The sequence below is a fragment of the Delphinus delphis genome, chromosome 8, assembly GCF_949987515.2.
Source record: "Delphinus delphis chromosome 8, mDelDel1.2, whole genome shotgun sequence".
NCBI classification, from domain to species: Eukaryota; Metazoa; Chordata; class Mammalia; order Artiodactyla; family Delphinidae; genus Delphinus; species Delphinus delphis.
Window position 1 is genome coordinate 110,395,083 of NC_082690.1, and position 23,333 is coordinate 110,418,415.

General features: G+C 51.1%; 2 protein-coding genes across 4 annotated transcripts; one reads left to right on the top strand and one right to left on the bottom strand.

Annotated features, from left to right (window-relative positions):
* Positions 1-381: 381 nt before the first annotated feature.
* Positions 382-17,426, top strand: SIRT3 (sirtuin 3). Of its 2 annotated transcripts, XM_060019637.1 has the most exons (7): positions 382-476; positions 5,050-5,235; positions 5,318-5,550; positions 7,246-7,346; positions 13,075-13,236; positions 14,416-14,625; positions 16,198-17,426. In XM_060019637.1, the coding sequence occupies exons 1-7, from the start codon at positions 394-396 to the stop codon at positions 16,225-16,227; spliced, it is 1,005 nt and encodes a 334-aa protein (XP_059875620.1). In that variant the 5' UTR covers positions 382-393; the 3' UTR covers positions 16,228-17,426. The 2 variants fall into 2 exon arrangements, with proteins under 2 accessions (XP_059875620.1, XP_059875618.1); XM_060019635.1 differs by lacking the exon at positions 16,198-17,426 and having other exon boundaries at positions 14,416-16,186.
* A 136-nt stretch (positions 17,427-17,562) lies between these two features.
* On the bottom strand, positions 17,563-23,153 carry RIC8A (RIC8 guanine nucleotide exchange factor A). Of its 2 annotated transcripts, none has more exons than XM_060019633.1 (10): positions 22,966-23,153; positions 22,641-22,688; positions 21,964-22,554; positions 21,382-21,473; positions 20,762-20,912; positions 19,809-19,904; positions 19,579-19,723; positions 19,359-19,503; positions 18,820-18,939; positions 17,563-18,419 (listed from the first exon to the last, which is right to left on the bottom strand). In XM_060019633.1, the coding sequence occupies exons 1-10, from the start codon at positions 23,047-23,049 to the stop codon at positions 18,299-18,301; spliced, it is 1,593 nt and encodes a 530-aa protein (XP_059875616.1). In that variant the 5' UTR covers positions 23,050-23,153; the 3' UTR covers positions 17,563-18,298. The 2 variants fall into 2 exon arrangements, with proteins under 2 accessions (XP_059875616.1, XP_059875617.1); XM_060019634.1 differs by having other exon boundaries at positions 17,565-18,419; positions 21,964-22,143; positions 22,966-23,151.
* Between the last annotated feature and the right edge of the window lie 180 nt (positions 23,154-23,333).

The following is a 23,333-nucleotide window of genomic DNA, read 5'->3' on the forward strand; positions in this document are numbered from 1 at the left end:
GAAAAAAGCTGGGAGCGAGGGTAGAGAAATGCAGGTTCCTGGTTTGGTCTCGGGTACCAGAGGAGGGAGATCATCAGACTAGGAAACCGGCCCCACCTTCCGTCCACCTCCACCTGGGCTGCCGGGGCCGGGAAAGAGAGCGCGAGGCTGTGGTAAGGGCTTGCGGGAGCGGGGCGCTGGGGGACGGGGAAAGAGAGCGCGAGGGTGTGGTAAGGACGCGCTGGGGCGGGGCGAGGGTGCACCGAGAGGGGCGGGGCGCGCTGGAGGTGGGGAAAGAGAGCGCGAGGGTGTGATAAGGCCTTGCAGGGGAGGGACTTTCGGGGGTGGGGCGTGCTCGGGGGCGGAGCGCGCACGTGACCCCTGGGTGCCTGACGCTGCGGGCTCTGGAGGAACATGGCGCTGTGGGCTTGTTCAGTTGTTCCCGCCCTCAGGCTTTGGGGCCTGGGAGGTGCGCGGCCCTGGACCCGCCGGCCTTGGTTTGTTCCGGGTGACGGCGGCGGCGGGGGTGGCGGGCGGGGCCCAGGGCGGAGACTGACCCGCTCAGGGGAGCGGGGGAGTCAGGCTTCCCCCTGCGTGGTCGGCGGGACGATTGGAGGACCTGAAAATGGCAAGTCCCTGCTCACGCGGCCCTGAAGGGTGTTCCGGAGACACCCATGGCATTGGTTTCTCGTTTCTTCCCGGGGTATTTTGGGCGTGTATAAGCAACATTACTTGTTTATTCTTGACATCCCGCCCCCTTTTTAGTTAGATTCTATTCTGTACCTGTCCTTTTTTACTTAACATGTCTTGGAGTTACTTCCATTCTAAACAAATGTTTTCTGAGCCTTTTATACTAATCTGTAGAATTCCATTATATGGATGTTTCATACTTTAACGAGTCTCTTGTTGAAATGGGTTCTAATCTTTAGTTATTACAGATAATGCTGTGTTGAATAACCTCGTTTGTACCTCACTTTTTGGATAAATTTCTAGTAGTGGAACTCCTGCGTCTACATTTTATTGCCCCACATAAAGGTGGTGCAGTTAATACTCCCACCAGCGTATGTTCATACCCCTTCACAGGTTCATACACAATAATTGCACATTTTGAGTTCTTGTCTAGGAACTGAACCTACAAGTGGAAAAATCTTAAGGCCCATAGTTGCTAATCAGAGTAGTTAGGAAACTAACTTAAATGCCCACTAATGGGCAAGTGTTTACGTAAATAATGGTACGTTCATTTAATGCCTTCTTACACAACTACCAAAAATATCGAAGAGTTTCATAAAGAAATACCAAGGAGGAGTCTTTCTTTCATCCAAGAAACTTTTAATTGGACTCATTATCTACCAGACTGTTCTAGATGCTAGGATGGAGCCGGGGTCAGACGAACTGTTGCCTCCATGGAGCTTATTCCAGTTTCAGAATCTGCAGGCAGTTGTGTGGGTGGGGCATGGCTAAACAGTGACCCGGGCCACCAGGTGCTGATCAGGAGACCGCCATCATTCAGTAAACCCTGCTCCCACTCTCCCCACCCGCTGCTCCCACCATCAAGCAGAAGGCTGGAGGGTGCCTGCGAGGAGCAGTCCGTTTGCACAGGCTGTCTGCAAGTTGGAAGTTGTGCCTTTTTAGGGCTCTTATAAGAAATTGTCCTTTGTTGCCGTTTCCCAGGCAGCACCCATGCTTGCCCCTCAGAGCACCCCTACTCCCAGTAACTCTCATTCCATGTAGCATATACTTTAAGTCATTCAGTATGTTCTAGACATTCGGCAAAATTCTGCCGGGTGTTTTTCAGCGACAGACGTTTTACTGATGTAGATGAGAAATACACATCAAGTACCCTGAGTAATACCTTGCATGCAAGTAGGCACTCAACATTGGTAATGACTTCTACAACATGGGTATTTTTTCAACACCAGCAAGCAACTCTCCGCTTTTCCACAGACACCGACGGGGTGTCAAATTTAACTGAATTCTGACTCTGTCAGCCTGGAGATAGCACCAGCTTCCATAGGTTAAGGGCTCAGTCCCACAAGACTGACACCACTTCAGCCGCCAATCCAGGTTCACCTGTCCTTCTGACGAACTGACTGCAAATCGGAGGTTCCCACGACCCCCTCCTCTGGTTGGATTCACTTGCTAGAGCGGCTCACAGAATTCAGGAAACCAGTTTACTTACTAGATCGCGGGTTTATTATAAGGGATATTAAAGGATATGAATGAACAGCCAGATGGAGAGATATGTATATAGGGCGAGGTTTGGAAGGGTTCTCAATACAGGAGCTTCTGTCCCTGTGGAGTTTAGGACCTGGCACGTGGAAGCTTTCTGGTTCACCAACCTGGCAGCTCTCTGAACCCCCTCCTTTTGGGTTTTCATGGAGGCTCCAACCCTCTAATTGTGGTCGGTCCCCCTGGCAACTATATCCCCATCCTTAGGGGATTTCCAATGGTCACCTCATTAACATAAACTCAGTGTAGTTGTGAGAGGCTTGTTATGAATAACAAGACACCCATTTCACCTTCACGGCTCTGAAGTGATTTTAGGAACTGAGGCCAAAAGGCCAAATATTGTAACGAAAGATGCTCCCGTTGCTCTTAGGAAATTCAGAGAGTTCTGGGACAGAGACCAAAATATATATTTATTATAAATCACAGTATCACAACTTCCCTCTCATTCCTTTTGCATTTCTCATAATAACTTGCATTTAGGAGGAGCTCAGTAAATGTTTGGGTGAGGACCTTAGGTGAATAGATGTTGTTGATGCTGTGTGCAGGGGGGCATTTAATAGCTGTGGTTGGAACCAGAACCTTCTCTTTCCTTCCTAACCATCTGACTGGTTTTCATCGGAAAACCCTCTTTGGAGATTTCATTGACTTTTGCACTCAGAAGAGCTGCCTTCACAGGTGATTTTATGCAAGTCTTTGATGCAGCAGAACTTTCTTCAGAATCTAGGGGCCTCTCTGCAAGAGCCTGGGGAGGAGTGGGGAAGCATTGTTTTCCCTGCTGCATCTATTTCCTGTACTTTCTGCTGGGAGGTTTACAGCTATGGATTTTTTTCAAAAGACTGTAGGAATCGTCTCTGGCTCCCTTGCTTTTAGCTTCGGCAGCTGAGGCTCAGGGTGCTTGAGCGACTTGGTGAGACAGGCAGTGAGCTAGGGCTGTGCCTCTCCTTTTGGTGCCCTCGGCCCTGCCTTCCCTTGCCACGTTCCTCTTTCTCATCACACACCTTTCTGAGGTCTGTTCTTTGGAAAACCAAGATGATGCTTTGTGTGTCAGGAGAGGCATCACAAATGGACTGAGTGGCCAGCAAGCCCCTGAGTTGCACTGTCATTTACCCCAGAGTGGAGTGTGAGAGTGCAGGAAGGGAAGGGGTGACAGGCACCCTAAAGGGAGGAGGGGGAGCCAGCACTGTCACCTTTCAGAGGAGGGCGAAGTGACTTCTCACTGGGTTCATCAGTGGCTTCATGAAGGAGGTGGCCTTGACTCTGGGAGACTTTGGACACGCTGAGGTGGAAAAAGGTCTTTTCAGGCAAAGGAGCTGGGTTTAGGGTGTATACGAGAACCAGGAGAGGAGGGGTCTGTGAGAGGGAGTAGCGGGGTTGAAGCCATCACTGGGGCGGGGTGTGTTGTGCTAAGATGTTAGGGTGCTCTGGCTGGCAGAGGGCGTCTGGGCAAACCTCACCAGCCGTGTGTAAGCAGGTGGGTCTGTGCAGATTTTTCAGGAACAAGAGAAAAACCAAAGACAGAGCAAACAAGGGAGTGAGTTAGGGTCGCACTCCTGGAAGATAAGCTCTGGGTTGTCCTGACCTGTATGTAAAGATGTGCTTTTAGCGTGCCTATTTCTTGCTTGTATCACAAATGAGTAAAATAAATACTCTGTTTCCTGTTTTTATGTCTGTATTCACTTTAGATTTATCAATCATTTGGGGAGGGCTGTCGTTTCAGTTGGTTTAATCTCTTTTCCTGTCAGGGTGGAGGGCGATGTCCTGGAGGCGGGTCATCAGGCCCTTCTCCTGGAGGATGGGTGTGGTAGCTGCCAGCCCTTGGGGTGTGAGGAAGGTGCCCTGTGTGGTGGGGCTGGCCGTCTTGAACTCTGGGTGAGCTGCCAGAGTGATGCCAGGCGGTGATGAAGTTGTGCAGCTCAGGCAGCTGCCAGATGAGGGCCCCGAGAGCAGATCAGTAAACCCAGAAGGCCTTCAGGCCCGCACTCGTCTCTAGCCTGCGCGCCCCCAGTGGCTGCAGACTTGCTTCAGTGGAACGTTTTTCAGGTGTCGCTCCAGGCTCTGTGCTGTCTGTGTTGCCCTCGTCTTCTTCCGGGTGCTTTCCTGGGTTTGGAGTCACTTACTGAGTCCTGATGCCTCTCCGAAGCCTGTGACTTGTTTATTGTGTGTCTTGCTCTTTTTGTGTGTGGAAGAGCCCCTCACCCCTGACCGTTAAACTTGTTGAGAGCGTCTCAGCTCCTGGTCTCTGGAGTTTTGCGGGGAGACCCCGAGGTCCAGTCTGCCCACTGCCTTGCCTGGGTTCTGTGACTTGTTTGGCTGCCATGTAACATGAGCAGCCTCCTGAGTAGTTGTGGACGTTGCAGTTTCTGCAGCAGTTTGAATCGCTCACTGTTAGGATATGAATGTTTGTTTTTGGAATGGTCTCTCGAACCCACTTATCATCCTGGTAATATTTGGTGTAAAGTCTGAGATGTTTAACTTTCTTCAAATGTCACTGAGTGTTTGCCGCGTCCCAGGTATGTTAAGGTGTGTGGCTCTGCAGAGAGTATCCCCGGAGACCCCGCAAAGGGGCGCCCTTGGCTCGAGCTTAGTCTTCAGCACCAGCCTTTGATAACAGGAATTGTGAAATGATACTTTCCTTATTTGCACAGTTGCTATTAACCTGAAATACGTCTTGATTTCTGAGTTTGTATTTTATCCATGGTGAGAAAGGTGGTCGTTTGGGGGGCAGGAGGGAAGTGTGCGGCCATTCTCTGTGGTGGGGTTGGGGAGGGGAGACATGGCTCATTCTTGCTAGCATGAACTGGATTATCATCGGTTACGTGACTGCTCTCCTTTTCCTGTCAGTGTTGCAGGTGGAGGAAGGCCCATATCTTTTTCTGCCGGTGCCTCAAGTGTCTCTGGAAGCGGAGGCCACAGTCAGAAGTTTCTCCTGCAGGACATTGCTGAGCTGATTAAAACCAGAGCCTGCCAGAGGGTGGTGGTCATGGTGGGGGCCGGCATCAGCACACCCAGTGGCGTCCCAGACTTCAGGTGCCGTGCAGTCCCCATGCACCTCCCTGGCTGCCTGGGGCTCTCTCCTGAAGGGCTCAGACCCTCTTGCTTCTCTCTGCAGATCTCCAGGGACCGGATACTACAGCAACCTCCAGCAGTACAAGATCCCCTACCCCGAGGCCATTTTTGAGCTCTCATTTTTCTTTCGCGATCCCAAGCCGTTTTTCACTTTTGCCAAGGAGCTGTACCCTGGGAACTATAGGCCTAATGCCACTCACTACTTCCTGCGACTGCTCCATGACAAGGGGCTGCTTCTGCGGCTCTACACACAGAACATCGATGGGCTTGAGAGAGGTGAGACCTCCGTCCTGTCTCACATCTTCTCACTCCTTCAGGGAAGGCTCAGGTGCCTGTTTCTGGGTAGGGCTGAGGCCCAGTGCTTATTCCCCATCCTTGTGACTGATTTTGAGCCAAAAAGTTTTGCCTTTGTCCCCCCAAAAAATGTCCTCTGTGTGTTTAAGTATCACTGTTGGGACCTCATTGGTGGACCCATTTTCTGGGCTGTGAGTTTGGGATGGAACTAAAGTTGACATTGGGAGCTTCTGATCCGTTGATTTCTTTTCTTTTTATATGTATATATTTTAAAATATTTATTTATTTATTTATTTGGCTGCATCAGGTCGTAGTTGCGGCACACAGGATCTTTGTTGCGGTGCGTGGGCTTCTCTCTAGTTGTGGCGCACGGGCTCCAGAGCACGTGGCCTCAGTAGTTGCGGTACACAGGCTCTCTAGTCGTGGCACGTGGGCTTAGTTGCCCTGCGGCATGTGGGATATTCGGTCCCCAACCGGGGATCAAACCCATGTCCTCTGCATTGGAAGGCGGATTCTTAACCACTGGACCACAAGCGAAGTCCCCTAATGATTTCTTTTTTAAAGTTTTCATTATGGGATTTTCCGAGCACACAAAAATGAAGAGAAGAATGTAATGAATCCTCATGTCCTCATCACCTCATCATGGCTAGTCCTGTTTAATCTGTGTCCTACCCCACCTCTCTCTCACCCCCAACTATTTTGAAGCAGATCCCTCTCATCATAAATTTAATACATAAATCTAGCAATGGATATCTTTAGAAGATAAAGACTTTTAAAACACAACCATGATATTGTCACACAGAGAAATCACTCATAATTCCTTAAGTTCATCAAACTCAGTGTGTGGTGATTTCTTGACTGCCTAGGTGGCGGCCACAACCAGTGATTCATGGGTCATACTGTCATACAGACCCCTGGCCGTGCACCCTAGAGAAGCAGTTGCCGGGGCCTCTTCTTACGTGCAGTGACGCTGACAGGTGCTGACAGGCAACTCTCAGCAAGCCAGCGGCAGCTCAGCCAGGCTGTGGGTGTGTTGTGATTCGAAAAATGGAGTTATCTCGACTCCAGGAAAATGTTTCTTTGCTAGAAGGACTCTACAGCTTGGAACCACATAGGCAGCCGTGAATACCCCATGGGGACAGTCTCTCTCCTGGAGTTGCAGCAGGGCAGGCCTTGTGGGAAGGCGGGAGTGTGTGGCTGTGAGCTTCGGCGTATGTACAGTGAGGACAGTGGGAAACCACTGCAGCTAGGACCAGGTCTGTGTACCTACAGTCTTCCAGAGCTGACGGTGATAACAAAAACTTCATGATAAGTTACCTTTTGTCTGTTTTTCTACAGGTTTTTGGAAATGTATTTATAATATTTTCTCACTTTTACTAGGTGTCTGTAGCATAGAAAATGTTTTTCTTAGTATTGGGTGTACTTTTATCTGGACTTAAATGTTTTTTCTACTGTGTTTTCACAGGCTTTGTTTTAACTGTGGTTCGGCTCCATGTTGGAGCCTCACCCCTGAGGTTATTCTGATCAGTGGGTGTCGTTTGTAGGTGACAGAGGCGGGGCTGTCGGGCTTCCACCAAGGGCAGTGACTCCTGGAGGGCCTGCTCAGCCCAGAGGTTACACTAAGGGGCTTCCGCCCAAGCTGGGGGCAGCAGCACTTAGCTTTGGTTTGAATTTCAGCGTCTGGCATCCCTGCCTCAAAGCTCGTTGAAGCTCATGGATCCTTTGCCTCTGCCACCTGCACCGTCTGCCGAAGACCCTTCCCAGGGGAGGACTTTTGGGTGAGTTGTCACACTGACAGTTCTCTCCCTTCTGCCTTTCTCACTGGGGGTAAGCTGGAGAAGCGGCGTTGCATAAGCAGCATGTCGGAAGGACAACAGAACAGTAATACTAGGAAAGTATTTTTAATATGTACTTGGAAAAAATTAAGGCAAGACAAACAACAAGGATTTACGGTATAGCATAGGGAACTATACATTCAATAGCTTTAATAACCTATAAGGGAAAAGAATAAAAAAGAATATGTATACATACATATATAGACACATGTATAACCGAATCCCTCTGCTGTACACCTGAAACTAACACAATATCGTAAACCAGCTGTACGTCAGTTTTTTAAAAATGTGCAAGTCCTAACTCCCAGTACCTGTAAATATAAACTTATTGGGCCATAGGATCTTTTCAGATTAAAAAAAAAATAAGGCAATAGAGAAATATATAGGGAAAAATGAATCTGCCTTCATCCAGTTCCTGTAGCCCACTTTTAACAGTTTGGTGTATAATGTTCCAGGCCTTAAAAAAAGAAAGATACGTATATACAAACATACATGCACACTTCTGGGTACTTACACCCACACACAGTTACAATTTTTTTTCATTAATGGGGTCATTAAGGTTAATGTGCAACATGCTTTGTCACTGAGCAAAATTTCATGGATATTTTGTGTCAATAACTACAGCTCTACTTACTGTTTTTAGTAACTATAGAGCATTCCATTTAGCAATTCACCTGTTGTGGGATATATTATGATGTTTGTGATTTTTACTATTAAAAATAATACAGTAATGATACCCATGTTTACACCTCTGTGTACTTCTGGGAATATTTGGGAATAGAATTTTTTTTTTTAATTTTATTGAAGTATAGTTGATTCACAATGTTGTGTTTAATTTCTGCTGTACAGCAGAGTGACCAGTTATACATATATATATTCTTTTTCACATTCTTTTCCATTATGGTTTATCACAGGATATTGAATATAGTTCCCTGTGCTATACTGTAGGCCCTTGTAGTTTATCCATCCTATATATAATAGTTTGCATTTGCTAATCCCACACTCCCAATCCATCCCTCCCACACCTCCCTACCCCTTGGCAACCACAAGTCTGTTCTCTTTCTCTGTGAGTCTGTTTCTGTTTCGTAGATATGTTCATTTGTGTGGTATTTTAGATTCCACGTATAAGTGATATCCTATGATATTTGTCTTTCTCTTTCTGACTTACTTTGCTTAGTATGATAATCTCTAGGTCCATCCATGTGGCTGCAAATGGCATTATTTCAGTCTTTTAAATGGCTGAGTAATATTCCATTGTATATATCTATATACACCACATCTTTATCCTAGAATGGGTTTTTTTTTTTTTTGCGGTACGCGGGCCTCTCACTGTTGTGGCCTCTCCCGTTGCGGAGCACAGGCTCCGGACACGCAGGCTCAGCAGCCATGGCTTACAGGCCCAGCCGCTCCGCGGCATGTGGGATCTTCCCGGACCGGGCCACGAACCCGTGTCCCCTGCATCGGCAGGCGGACTCTCAACCACTGCGCCACCAGGGAAGCCCTGTTTGTAGATTTTTTCATGATGGCCATTCTGACTAGTGTGAGGTGATACCTCCTTGTAGTTTTGATTTGCACTTCTCTCATAATTAGTGATGTTGAGCATCTTTTCACGTGCCTCTTGGCCATCTGTATGTCTTCTTTGGAGAAATGTATATTTAGGTTAGGTCTTCCGCCCATTTTTGGATTGGGTTGTTTGTTTTTTTGATACTGAGTTGCATGAGCTCTTTGTATATTTTGGAGATTAATCCTTTGTCCGTTGATTCATTTGCAAATATTCTCTTCAGTTCTGAGGGTTGTCTTTTCATCTTGTTTATGGTTTCCTTTGCTGTGCAAAAGCTTTTAAGTTTCATTAGGTCCCATTTGTTTATTTTTGTTTTTGTTTCCATTACTCTAGGAGGTGGGTCAAAAAAGATCTTGCTGTGATTTATGTCAAAGAGTGTTCTTCCTATGTTTTCCTCTAAGAGTATTATAGTGTCCGGTCTTACATTTAGGTCTTTAATCCATTTTGAGTTTATTTATTTATTTATATACAGTTGGTTTTTTTAATAGTTTTTTTTTTTTTAAGATGTTGGGGTAGGAGTTTATTAATTATTTATTTTTGCTGCGTTGGGTCTTCGTTTCTGTGTGAAGGCTTTCTCTAGTTGTGGCAAGTGGGGGTCACTCTTCATCGCGGTGCGCGGGCCTCTCACTACAGCGGCCTCTCTTGTTGCGGAGCACAGGCTCCAGACACGCAGGCTCAGTAGTTGTGGCTCACGGGCCTAGTTGCTCCGCGGCATGTGGGATCCTCCCAGACCAGGGCTCGAACCCGTGTCCCCTGCATTGGCAGGCAGATTCTCAACCACTGCGCCACCAGGGAAGCCCCATGAGTTTATTTTTGTGTATGGTGTTAGGGAGTGTTCTAATTTCATTCTTTTACATGTAGCTGTCCAGTTTTCCCAGCACCGCTTATCGAAGAGGCTGTCTTTTCTCCGTTGTATATCCTTGCGGAAGGTGGATTCTTAACCACTGGACCACTGGGGAAGTCCCTAGAATGGGTTTTTTAAAGTAGAGTAAGATAGGGTGGAAAATCTTAAATACAGATGAAATTCTGAAATACCAACATGGCACAGGACCCCGTCTTTCGTTTTTTATTGAGGTGAAACTCGCATCGCGTAGAATTAGCCATTTGAAGGTGTGCCGTCTGTTGGCATTTAGTACATTCACTGTGTCGTGCAACCGCCACCTCTATCTAATTCCGAAATATTTTCATCGCCCCAAAGGAGAACCCTGTATCCACTGATCAGTCACCCTATTCCCTTCCTGCCCCCAACCCCTAGCAACCACTGATTTTTAACAAAATTCTATTGGAGTGTAGTTGATTTACAGTGTTGTGTTAGTTTCAGGTGTACAGCAAAGTGATTCAGTTATACATATACATATATTCATTCTTTTTCAGATTCTTTTCCCGTATAGGTTATTACAGAATATTGAGTAGAGTTTCCTGTGTTATACAGTAGGTCCTTGTTGGTATATAGTAGCGTGTATATGTTAATCCCAGGCTCCTAATTTATCCCTCCCTACCACGTTTCCCCTTTGGTAACCATAAGTTTGTTTTTGAAATCTGTGAGCCTGTTTCTGTTTTGTAAATAAGTTCATTTGTATCATTAAAAAAAATTAGATTCCACATATGAGTGATATCATATATATGTCTTTCTCTGTCTGACTTCCTTCACTTAGTATGGTCATCTCTAGGTCCATCCATGTTGCTGCAAATGGCATTATTTTGTTATTTTTTATGGCTGAGTAATATTCCATTGTGTATATGTACTACATCTTCTTTATCCATTCCTCTGTTGATGGACATTTAGGTTGGCAATCACGGATCTTTGTGTTGTCTCCATAGTTTTGTCCTTTCCGGAATGTCATAGAGTTGGAATCATACAATATGCAGCCTTTTCTCACTGGCTTCTTTCACTTAGCATTATGTATTTAAGGTCCCTCCATGTCTTTTCATGGCCTGATAAGCACTTTTTTTTTTTAGGCTAATATTCCATTTGCTGGATGTAACACAGTTTGTTTATCCATTCACCTACTAAAGGACATCTTGATTGCTTTGGCAATTATGAATAAAGTTGCTATAAACATCCATGTGCAGGTTTTTATGTGGACATAAGTTCCTCTGGGTAAATACCAAGGAGCGTGATTGCTGAATGCTATGGTAAGACTGTGTTTAGTTTGTGTCTTCCCAAGGGGCTGCCCCATTTTGCATTCCCAGCGGCAGTGAATGTGAGTTCCTGTTGCTCCACATCCTCATAAGCACTTGGTGTTGTCAGTGTTCTGATTCTGGCCGTTCTTAATAGGTGTGTAGTGGAATATCATTGTTTAATTTGCAATTTCCTAGTGGCATATGATGTTGAACTTGTTTCATATGCTCATTTACCATCTGTATATCTTCTTTGGTGAGGTCTTGGGCTCAGTTTTTAACTGGGTTGCCCATTTTCTTATTGTTCTTTATCAGATGTGTCTTTTGCATATTTTCTCCCCGTCTGTGACTTGTCGTCTCATCCTCTTATTGTCTTTCACAGAGGAGAAGTCTTTAATTTTAATGAAGCCTGACTTACCATATTTTTCTTTCATCGATCATCTTCCAGATTGTGTTGGCTATTCTGAGTCTTTTGCTTTCCATATCAACTTTAGAATCAGTCTGTTGCTATCTATTCTCTGCATATTTTAAAAAACTTTTCTCTTTGGAGTTTTGCACTTTACTATGGTTTGTCTCCGTATGGATTTCCTTTTGTTTATTCTGCTTAAAAATTGTAGAGCTTTCTGAATCTGAGGTTTGATATCTTTCATTTTTGCTGAAAAATCTTCAGTCATGATCCCTTCAGACAGTGACTGCCCCACCATGTCGTGTCCTCTCTGTGTGGACCTTGGGTGAAACACCTCTGAGACGGGTTCACACTGTCCGCAGCCCTTGGCGGCTCTTTTCTACACCCATCCTGCTCCTCTTTGTGCTGCATTCTGAGTTCTCCTGATCTACTTTCCAGTTTATCAATATTCTGTTCTGTCATAGAGGATAAAGCCCTTCCACTGAGCTTTAATTTTCGATACTCTACTTTTTATTACTGGAAGTTCTATCTGGTTCTTTTTCAAATCCATGACATTATTTTGTATAGCTTTCTATCTCCAATAGATATTTCAAGCCTGTCTTTTTAAAAATTTACCCATAATATAGTTTCTAATCTGTATCTGCGAATATCTGAAGTCGTTGACCAGCCCATCTCTTTTGTCTGTTGTTTCTGCTGCTCCTTACTGGGTTCTGCCTGCAAAAACAAATCCCATTAGCTGTAAAGGTTTATCTTAGAAGCCAGGTGTCTTTTTCCTTAGTTTCCTCCTCTAATGTCTAGCCCAAGCATGAATCCAAGTGTAGCAGGATATAATAATAGCTTACATCTGCTTCACCTTGGCCTGCAAGGAGGAAGTCTGTGGAAAATGTTGTGACTCATAACTCCAGCCAGTGAGTTGAAGCCGACCTGAATGTCTTCAGGGCTAAGGTGATGATGTCAGGATCACTTCAGCTAAAATCAGGGACAGATTGAATAATGCCTGTTGTTGGCCAAATGCCTACAGAGTACTTCTGAGGACTATATAATAGTACAGTTGACCTCTGAACACGGGTTTGAACTGTGTGGGTCCACTCATATGTGGATTTTTTTCAATAAATGTGTACTCCAGGGCTACTTGATCCATGGTTGGTTGAACCACAGATACAGAGGAACCATCTGTACAGGGGGTTAACTAACTCTAAGTTCCGTATAGATTTTCATTTGTGCGGAGGGTTGGTGCCCCTGACCCCTGTATTGTTCCAAGTTCAGCTGTGTTTCCTCAGCACCTGCATGTCTCTGATAAGCACCCCAGGTGCAGAGCGTAGTGTTCAGTGCGTTGGATACCGTATGGTGTCCATGATCTGCTTTCAAATACTGCAAGCTCCCCAAACTCTGGGGTGCCATATGAACCGGCAGAGTGTCAGCAATTGCTGAAGCTGGCTTCATTACAGACAGGGCTTCACTGTGCTACTGTCCCGGCTGTGGAACGCTTGGCAGTTTCTCAATAAGAAGCTGGTTTTGCCTTTTCCGTTTAAAGTGTGTTGTGACAGCTTCCTTGGGCCCCCTTTCTCTCTGTGTCACCCCAGGCCGACGTGATGGTGGACACGGTCCCACGCTGCCCGGTCTGCACTGGCGTTGTGAAGCCCGACATCGTATTCTTTGGGGAGATGCTGCCCCACAGGTTCCTGCTGCATCTGGCTGACTTCCCCATGGCAGACCTGCTGCTCATCCTTGGGACCTCTCTGGAGGTTTGTCAGCAGGCCTTGCGGTGCACAGACATGTGGGGAGGAGGCTGGCGGGACGAGGCAGAGGAGGTGGGGCTGGTGGGACAGACGCTCTGGGGCCACACCTCTGGAAGATGAGTGGATTCAACATGCGAGGAGGCAGAGGTGTTCCAGGCCTAGAATGGGGAGCAGGGAGGATGCTCAGCGTTGGAGGTATCCAGAGTGCAGGTGGGCACAGTGCGCAAGGGGAAGGGGTGTGGGAGACGTGAGGCGGGAGCAGGTCTCCCAGGTCGTATCACAGAGACCGACCTTGTGTAGAGGCAGTGAAACCAGGGATGTAGCTGGTCATCCTCGGGACCAGAGAGACGTGGGGACAGGGACTGAAGTGAGCAGATGTCCAGGAGGCTGAGCACAGTCAGACTGCGGGGCTATGAGAGACGGCAGAGAGGGAACGGCTGGACTCGGAGCCTGGCGTCACTTTGAGGACCGAGGAGAGAGGTGTCTGTCTCTTCGTGGGGGTCAGGGCCTTTGCTGGGGAGGGGAATCTGCATCAGGGATGCTGAGTGCAGTCCTGCACACGTGTGTTTGAGGGGCCTGGGAGGTGCCTCCGGATTTGAAGCTCAGGAGACTTCTGAAGGGCGTGTGGGACCCTGAAATGGGCTGCGTCTGGTTGGACGCAGGCGCCAAGGGGCAGAGGGGCCAGAAAGACCTGTGCCTGGGGCCCCAGCCAGTCAGGCCCAGAGCTGTGTGTTTCTTCAGTGAACCTGCCTGCTGTGTGCCAGGCCCTCTTGCAGTGTGTGTGTCAGGACCCGCTCAGTGGCGGCCCCTCTGTGAGGGGCCGGGCCCTTGCTCTCAGGGAGCGAGACCAGACAGACGAGCTGTCATGTCACTGGTGAGTGTGGATGAGGAGGGCAGGTAAGGTGGTGTGCATGAACTTCAGCAGGGAGACCCACAGGCCCCAGGAGATGGCGGAAGAGAAAGGGGGCGTGGGTGAGAGGCAGGCTGGGCTGGGGGAACAAGGGCATCGAGACCCAGCGGTGGGAGTGCTACTGAAGAAATGAAACGGATGCTGGGTTTTCTCCATACCCAAGGTCTCACTGTCAGTCTGTGCTGTCCCTCCGAGGCTGCAGGGGCTGTGGCAGAAAGGTCCCGAGGGCTTGGGAGGGCGGGCACTGTGCTCCTCACGTTTGGGCAATTTTTCAGGTGGAACCTTTCGCCAGCTTGTCTGAGGCCGTGAGGAGCTCGGTGCCCCGACTGCTCATCAACCGGGACTTGGTGGGGTCCTTGGCTAGGCATCCTCGGGGCAGGGATGTGGTCCAGCTGGGGGACGTGGTTCACGGTGTGAAAAGGCTGGTGGAGCTTCTGGGCTGGACGGAGGAGATGCGGGACCTCATCCGGCGGGAAACTGGAAAGGTAGGGACTGCTGAGAGTCACGGGAGGGGCCATCTCTTCTACTCTGGGGTCTGGTCAACCTGGAGTGGCGCCCTCTTTGGCTAAAACAGTAACAGTAATAGGTAATATTGCTGTTAACCCTGTACCAGGCACTGTTTGGCGCCATCTATGTGCTTATGAATCGGGTGCTGTGATTCTTAATACCTCTGTTTAGAGATGAAGAAACTGATGCTTCGTTCCTGCTGAGTGGCAGAGTGGAGATGAGGGTCTAGGCAGACAGGGCTGTCGTTCTGCAGTCGTCACACTTCAGCTGTCTTTGTACCCTAAACTGAAGGAGCACTCCAGGATAAGATGTGATTCTGAAGTTCTCTGAACCTGTGTGGGATGATGCTTTTAGGAGATAATCAGAGTGAGAGGAGTTGACGTATCATCTGCTGAGCGTAGAAAGTCAGAGAGCCTTGATCTCTCTAGCTGTCAAACCTCCTATGAACAAGTGAGGTTACAGAAGATGCAGTTTCCCATGAGAATCAGTTAGCACGTGTAGCCTTGATGTGAGGGGTTCTTTTCTACAGGGGGCAGCATTAAGCATTTTAAGTCCAGTTGTCTCAAAGAGGATTATTTATGATGACAGCCAGGTTTAACACTGCTGGAAGTGGACTTCACTAGAATGCTGTAAGTTATATTCTTGCCATCTCGGGAAACCTCTCACCTTCTGGCTGTGGCTGCTTCAGGACTCAGGGCCATGAGTCAGCCCTTTCCTCTCACCTCCACTGGCAAAAGCCCCCAGCCTCTGGCTACAGCCTGATTTCTTACCAATTTGAACCAAAGCAAGAAGAATATGAGGCTTTTTAAAGATATAAGACTTTGCAGTTATATTGTTTTCATGATATTAGACATCACTGCCTTTCAATCCAGAGTTTGGCTCTTAGGGATAAGATGTAGGACGGTGCCATTTCTCATCTCATTATATGGAGGAAATAAAGACCATCAAATGTTAAAGTCACGTTGCTGGGTCGCTTAATGGAAGCAGAGTCCGGCTAATACGGATGCTCACACTTTACACCTCGAGAGGAACCGTAGCAGATGCCTTGCTCACAGGGGAGTAGAGATCTTGGTCAGATCCGCCTGGCAGCTTACACAGGAGCCTTGGGTGGCTGACTTCCTACTTCCATATAACAGCAAGACAAAGTCAAGTAGCCTCTATAGACGTTTAGAATTATAGTCCTATAGGATTTGACCTGTGCTATTTTCTAGTTCCACAGAAATTCGTGTAAAGTTACGATTTTAGGGGTTTACTTATTTTAAAAGAGTTGCTGTCCAAGAATAAACACTAAGGGATGAGCTGAAGTCTAAGTTGGATTACTTTTCCAAACAGTGAACGTACTTGAGTGCATCTCGACTGGTTACTTAAGCGAAGCCCTCCATTTAGCCGCCCAGTTTTGCCCAGCCCTGCTGGCATCGTCTTAACTTGGTTGAACAGCAGCATTTGCGGACAGAAAAGCTTCCGTTTTAGGAAATAATTCAATTCCAGGCCCTGAGATGTGCCCAGGTATGTTTTCAGATAACCAGTTTCCTCTCTCCTTTGTGCTCCAGCTTGATGGTTGGGACAAATTAGGAGAGTGAGGGCTGCTCCTCACACCAGAAAGGGCTACACGGGAGCCACTGCCCACTTCTGACGAGCCCTCTGCCTGAAGAACAGCTCGGGCACGCTTACAAATTTTGGCTGAACCAGAACATGCGACCTGAGGCTGCCCCTGGAGTGTCTTCCCAGGTCATGAGTCTGTGCACTCGGGGCCACCCCAGCCACAGATGTGCAGGAGCTGCCTGGCCTGACTTTTCGCTGAAGCTCTTAATGCCACAAGCGTTCTTCTGATGGTCAACCTCTTGGACTCAGACAACCTGGAACCCCAGACTGGACCCATCTGAAGGGCAGGTTTAGCATCTGTCCACGTGGGTCGAGCAGCCCCAGTCACACCCCAAGTGTGGGCCTGGGTCCCAGGTAATGCACTAGGGTTTTCTAGCGCGGTGGCCTCTTTAGTAGGTTTATTTTTAGAGATTGTCCTTCATTTCTGGCATGAAGTAAACTAATAGAGAAACTGGGCATCCCTTCATTTTTGTCTCCTGAAAGGGAAGATGAACGTGGAAAGGGGAGCTTGGGGGTGTGTGGGTGTCTCTCCTCTACTGAAACCACCCGAGGACTGAGAACATTTGTCCCTGATTCATCTCGGAGATGGGCATAGTGCCCTCTTCCAGTTCAAGTCCACGGGACTTTCAGAGCACCCAGCACCCCTCATGAAGGTCATCCCATCCTGTTCACTCGACCCTGATGCCTTTCACATCAACCCCCAGAAACTCATCTGTTCCAGACCATTCCAGCAGCTTCCTGTCTCCCTGTTTCTCCTCGCCCCCATCAGGCCTTCTTCCAGTAATGCTGCTAGAATTAACCTCTAAGACAGAAGGCAGTACTCATTTGGAAACCTCGCCTAGCTCCCTGACCTGTGCTCAGGTCACACTCCTGTTTGGGCAGAACATACTGTGGTCTCCCTGCTTCTGTACAGGCCTCTTCTGGGGTTGCCCCAACCCTGCCCCCAGTGCTTTCTCCTTCCTGGCATCTTGTCTTCCCCACTGGGCCCCTGGGCTGGAGCAGATCTCACCGACAGACTCCTCAGGAGACCTGGTGGCCTCACTCTTCAACAACAAGACATGCGGGCTTCCCTGGTGGCAAAGTGGTCGAGAGTCTGCCTGCCGATGCAGGGGACACGGGTTCGTGGCCCGGTCCGGGAAGATCCCACATGCCGCGCAGCGGCTGGGCCCGTGAGCCACGGCTGCTGAGCCTGCGCGTCCGGAGCCTGTGCTCCGCAACGGGAGAGGCCACAACAATGAGAGGCCTGCGTACAGCAAAAAAAAAAAAAAAAGAACAAGACACGCATACGCACCTGGGAAAAGTGCTGAATTGTAAGAAAAACATGATTCTATTTCTGCTTAACGTGCCTTTACTTGGTATCTTGCACATGTATTCACACACAAACATCCCTGCCTGGAACTCTTTATTCCAGAATAATGTTTCTGTGAAGCTCTGTGGTGCATGACAGAAATCTAGACTTATGGTTTCAGGAGAGACATTTTCCTTCATGTATTTATGGTTGAAACCAGTGGGAAGGATTGAGACCCAACTGTCACAACCAGAGAACTTGGGCACTGAGCCAGGACCGAGAATGCAAGAGGCTGCCAGCCGTGCACTCAGTGGGGACAAAAACAGCAGATCCTACCTTGTGTGTTTCTGGCATTAGCATATAAAGCTCCAGCAGGTTCTTTCCCCTGTGAAAGGTGGTGCTTGCCCAACACCAGCTCTGGGCCTGATGCCAGCTGTGGACGTGCTGTGCCTCACTCAGCCCCCGCCCTCCCAAACCCACGTACATTTCTGCCTTCGGTTAAGCCCTGCCCTCAGGCACACATAAAAGAAACCACTTCATTTGCGGAAAGCAAGGCTGAGTTCCCAGAGTTCATAGGACAAGACCCTCGCAGCCCTAAAGAGAAGAAAATGGACCAAAGGCAAATCACGAATAGAAGTGTGGGAGTAAAGAGAAAAGGGTCTCCGAGTTGGAGGGAGGGATGTGGCTTCCCCAGGTCCTGGCCCCCAGGACTCCTCTGGAAGCAGCACCAGTTCTGAAGGGCAGCGGAAGAGCAGCCGTTCTCAGTCAGGGTCCGAGTCAGGGTCCGAGGAGAGCTGTCCCTCCATGGTCTCGCACATGGCATCCTGCAGGGATGTGAGCTGACCCCGGGGACTCATCCCCATGGGCTGGATGACTCTGTGCCTGAGGGGAAAAGGCGTGGAAGGGAAGGGCAGGGGTCCTGCTCACCCCTGGCTGCGACCTTCTGTTCCACCAGGCTGCTCCTGTTTACTGGGGAAGCCTGGGTGGGAACTGTTTCAGTCAGGCCTAAATCCTGACTGCTACCTAAGCTCTGAGACCTTAGGCAGTGTCTTAATTTCTCTGGGCCTCAGTTTTCATCAGCTGTAAAGATGGACCTAATACTGACCTCAGCCCTAACCCCTGGCTAGAGAATTTCCTCCAAGACAGGTGATTTCAAACATTAGTAACGCAGCCCTGCCAGAACCTAACCCCCACTCTGATCCCACTTCCTGCGGCTCGCAAGACAGGACGTGGGTCCTTCTCCTTTGTCCCAGCGCTGGGCCCCTCCTGCCAGGCCACATACCTGGAGAGCTTGTCAAACATGTTCACCAGCTTCATGGCCTCATGCTCTTTCTGCTCCTCTGTCATGCCCTCCATGGGGTTGGGAGGCTTTTCCTCTACCCTTCCAGTCACTGGGTTTATGCTGTTTCACAAGAGAGGGAGCATGGGGAACGCATCAGTGACTTTGCAGGACAAAAGAAGGCTGTGTGGGGTGAGTGGAGTTCCTTTTCTTCCTGCTTGGGCTTGTAATGGCAAGAAACCCATTTTCCTGGGTGCGGAGAAGGCGAGGCAACTGCAGAAAAGCCCTCCCTCCTGGAGCAGCAGGTAACCAGCTCCTGCCGTCTGGACCACCTGGTCCCCGGCACTACTCGGCCCCCTTCAGCCGGTGTTCTCAACAAAACACCCTGATGTCAGAATACATGTCACTTGGGAACAGCAGCCTGATTCTATAAGGTTTTACCTGCTGGTCACCCTGTCCTGCCCACCCTACGGGCCCAAATGGGTGTGGGAATAGGAATGGGGGCCGAGTGAGGGCAGCCCGAGGATGTGGGGGGCACACACCTGGCCTTGGCTTCCTTGTACTCGTCTGTGTCCGTGTCCTCGTCCTCCGAGTACTGGCCCTCAGGCCGGCCCCCTGCCATGAGGCCCCTAGCAGCCAGGAGGCCGGCAGCATTCCCGTAGCCTGTGTACTTGATGAATCGGGGCACTGAAGGGCAGGGCACAGGTCAGTGTGCAAACGTGGCTGGGGAGGGGCAGGCGAGGGGCTGGCCCCCCGACTCACCGCTCTCAGAGCACAGGACAAACAGGAACTCGGCTGCCACCCTCTTCACGTCGGTGTCCAGGTGCGTCATGAGGCGAACCAGCTTGTTCCGCAACAGCTCCCCCACCTCGGGCCGGGTCCTCACATCCCGCAACGGGGGCAGCACCTGGGGATGTAGTTGTCCCTGAGCCCAGGCCTGGAACGACCAGGGTCTCTGACCAGGGCCTGACCGCGGCCCCTCTGCCCCGTACCTGGGCCTTCAGGAACTTCCTGGCGGGGCGGTGCATGCGGGCACACTCCGTCAGCACGCTCAGCACGGGAGCCACACTCTCCTTCAGCCTGTGCGTCTGCAGAGGAGCCTCTGTCACTGGACTGCGCCCATCTGACTCGAGGCCAGGGGAGCTAGGCACATGCACCAGATGGTCCTGGCAGGAGGCGTTCGGGACGAGGCCCCGCCACAGGGGCCCCAGCTGAGGGGCTAAGAGAGGGCAGTGGGTGTCTGTGTGAGCTTCGAAAAGGACAGGCGTGGACCCTAACTCAGGGCCATTTGCATGCCCTGCAACTTGAGACAAATCACTCAACTGCTTTGAGTCTCACTTCCCTCCCTTTACACCACAATGGTGGGGAAAACAGAGTGTCCCAAGCTGTTAGCACACCGCCAGAACACAAACCAGCTCCCAGGGCACGCAGGCAACATGGATTCCCCGGGGCCCTACAGAATCTCTTTGGCTTGCGTGATACATCTGCGAACGCCAGGGGGGCTGGTTAGAGCACTGGCTGGCCAATGCCCTGGGGTGCAGCCGCAGGAATCAGGGAGCCTCTGGCTTGAAGGCCCTATGGGTCCCCTTAGGGACGCCAAGGCACGGCCGATGCTCGTCACCAAGGGCTGCTTGTGCTCAGTGACACTTTGAGTTTAGGGTCACAAGCAGGGACTACGGGTGGGCGGGCTTCTCAGGGCCACTCAAAGACCCACAAGGAAATCTAAGAAAATGAGTCCTTTGCTAGACTCTGAAAACTTGTTTCCGTATACTTCTCAGGGAGAAGGGTCCAGCCTCCTGCGTGGCCGGACCGTGGAGGAGCTGGAGCGTCACCTGAATCACACTGGGGGGCTGATCTCCACCTCCCAGCGTGGACTACAAAAACGCAGCGACCACAGCTGCTCGGGAAAGCCTGGACCAGAGCCACAGCAGCTCCCCCTGCCCACCTGGTGCAGACGCTTCTCCAAGAAGCTGAGGAGAACACGAATCACATCCATGTTCACTCCCAGGAACTCCAAAGAGCCTTCGTGGGGTTCCAGGGTGAGAAGAACGTCCAGACATTTGAGGGGCAAGTTCCCCAGGAGGTTCACCGTGTGGCTGGGGACAGATGAAAGGGGCATTTGGTAAATCCAATCCCCGAGCCCAGGTACAACGCTTGCCACCACCTGCTGGGGCCACGATATGAACCAGCGCTGGGGGCCTGAGCAACAGCACGAGGTACCAGAGCTGAGGGGAACACTCCCTGCGAACGGCCGACCTAGTGCACATCTGGGTCGAAGCAACGCAGTCAAAAATCAGAACCTGCCTATGCGTAGGTTAGCAACAATGGACGTGAACCAGCGTGCTGCCTTACAGATACCATACTGTCCGTGACGCTACCCAAAGTCCCCAGGCACGTTCCTGTCCCCGGACTCTCAGCTCTTGTCCTAGCTGTGTACCGTAAATGCCGGAGCTCCCCGGAAACACACTGACGTCCGTCTCACCCAGGTGAAAGAAGACTAGAGCTAGGAACCACCAGGGAGACCTGCGAGCAGAACGCCCCCCGCACGACAGGCACCACCCTCACCCGTGGAACTCCTCTGTGCGGTCTCCAGCAGCAGCAGCCATCACGCAGTGCCGCAGAAGGGTCCCCAGGTGCCGGTAAAGGGCAGTGTCTTCCTGACCAAAGAGAGAAAGATTCCTGTGAGAGAGAGCCCCGCTCGCCCCCATCGCTGCCAGCTGAGGTTCTACCGTCTGGCCCACCGCAAGCCCACGCGCGCTAATTACACACCTCTACTGTACACCTGGATGCTGTCCTCTCCCACGCGACCTGAAGAGCACCCTCCTGACTAAGAACGTTGACGGATCCCTTTGGAGCTGCTCTGCGCTTTAGGTCCATGCTCACAGAGGCGTGGTGAAGAGTCTCTCACAGCCTCCCCCCACCAAACAGCCCTCCTGCCAAGCTGCAAGAGCCAGTTATGCTCTCCACCGCCCTGAGAAAACTTCCTTGAGGGCCCTGTCCCGGATGGGCATCTCCCTGCCTTCTCTTGACAGGCTAAGAGTTCCTCCTGGTCTGACGTGGAGAAATTTGAAGGTACCTGGCAAAGCAGCACGTCCAGGAAACGTCCAAGTTGTCATACCCCACCCACAGGCTAAGATCAGCCCTCACCTCGTCCACTTCCCTCTTGATGGAGTCGAAGGTGATGTTGAAGAGCACTTTGAGGATCTCCATGGCTCGCTCAGTCTCCTGGGGAGGCAGGAGCTCAGGGGGCCTCTCTCCAGGGGTCATTCCCAGCGTCAGCTCCAGCGCTTCGGTCAGCAGGTGCACTCCCTGCAGCTCCTGAAACAGCTGCTGGCGCACATCGGCGCGAAGTGCCGTTAGCAAGAAGAGGAGGCGCAAGTCAAAGAACTGGACGTCGTGCGGGAAGCTGCTCTGGCGGTACAGCCCCACTCGCTCTGCGAGCCTCACCACTAGACCCGCCTCTGCCGCCAGCACCTGTGCCACGGGGCTGCTTAACACAAGGTTGCACAGGCACTTAAGGGACTCAAGCACAACATCCATGTCCAGGGGTTCGGGGACCGAGCCCTGGGAGGCGGAGATGCCAGCATAGCAGGCAAGTGCCTGCAGGCTCCGGCGGCTGGTGAATGAGTCCAGGCAGCTGCGGTCCCTAGACAAGATGCGGATGCTCTGCAGCCAGATGATGCGGCGGGAAGGTGGCAGGCCCTGCTCCAGGACCGAGACCAGCAGCTCCGCCAGTCTCTGTGGGCAGGGAGAAGAGCGGTTCCACCAGGCTCCTCTACCTGGGACACCCGTCCCTGCCCCTCTACCCTTCGTTGAGCACCCACCTTCCTGTCCTCCTGTTGAGCAGCATCAAACGTGAAACTCTGGCAGTTCTGCAGAGAGACCCAGAGGCTCAGAAGGCGCAGGCCCACCGCGGCAGAACCCGGGCTCCGTGGATAGGGACCTGAGGCCGCAGGCACCGCTCGGAACAGATGGCGCCCCAGCCCCACACACCAGCCCCCACAGCAACTCCTCAGAGACTTGGCGCTCCTCCCCGCCGCGTTCCCTTCCACCCTCAGCCCCTCGCCACGCTCACCACTCACGCCCCCGCCGCCGGCCACGCGTGCGGACCCCACCCGGCCTCACCTCCTCCCTAAACGTCCCGCTCACCTCCCGGTTGTATGCGCGAAGAGCCTCCATAACTACGTCCTCCTCCCCCGTCTCCACGGCATCCGCAACCGCCCGGGGCTCCATGGCGGGCCCGGGACCCGGCGCCGGGAAAGCGGGAAGCACCTCGCTTCACGCTTCCCGGCCTCCGTCTGCCTGCCCCGCCCAGGCTCGGCGCACTGGGGTGGCCACGACCGGGCTTGCGCGGCGCCGCGGGGCGGGGCCTGGGAGGCGCGCGGGGGAGGCCGGGACAGGGTGTGCGCGGCGCCGCGGGGCGGGGCCTGGGAGGCGCGCGGGGGAGGTCGGGACGAGGCGTGCGCGGCGCCGCGGGGCGGGGCCTGGGAGGCGCGCGGGGGAGGTCGGGACGAGGC

Coding starts and splice junctions, on each gene's coding strand:
- SIRT3 (XM_060019635.1), top strand. CDS start 394: ATGGCGCTGTGGGCTTGTTCAGTTGTTCCCGCCCTCAGGCTTTGGGGC. Junction 477..5,049: donor CCCTGGACCCGCCGGCCTTG/GTTTGTTCCGGG, acceptor TTTTCCTGTCAG/TGTTGCAGGTGGAGGAAGGC. Junction 13,237..14,415: donor TCCTTGGGACCTCTCTGGAG/GTTTGTCAGCAG, acceptor GCAATTTTTCAG/GTGGAACCTTTCGCCAGCTT.
- RIC8A (XM_060019633.1), bottom strand. CDS start 23,049: ATGGAGCCCCGGGCGGTTGCGGATGCCGTGGAGACGGGGGAGGAGGAC. Junction 22,555..22,640: donor CTCAACAGGAGGACAGGAAG/GTGGGTGCTCAA, acceptor CCCTGCCCACAG/AGACTGGCGGAGCTGCTGGT. Junction 18,940..19,358: donor TACAAGGAAGCCAAGGCCAG/GTGTGTGCCCCC, acceptor CTTGTGAAACAG/CATAAACCCAGTGACTGGAA.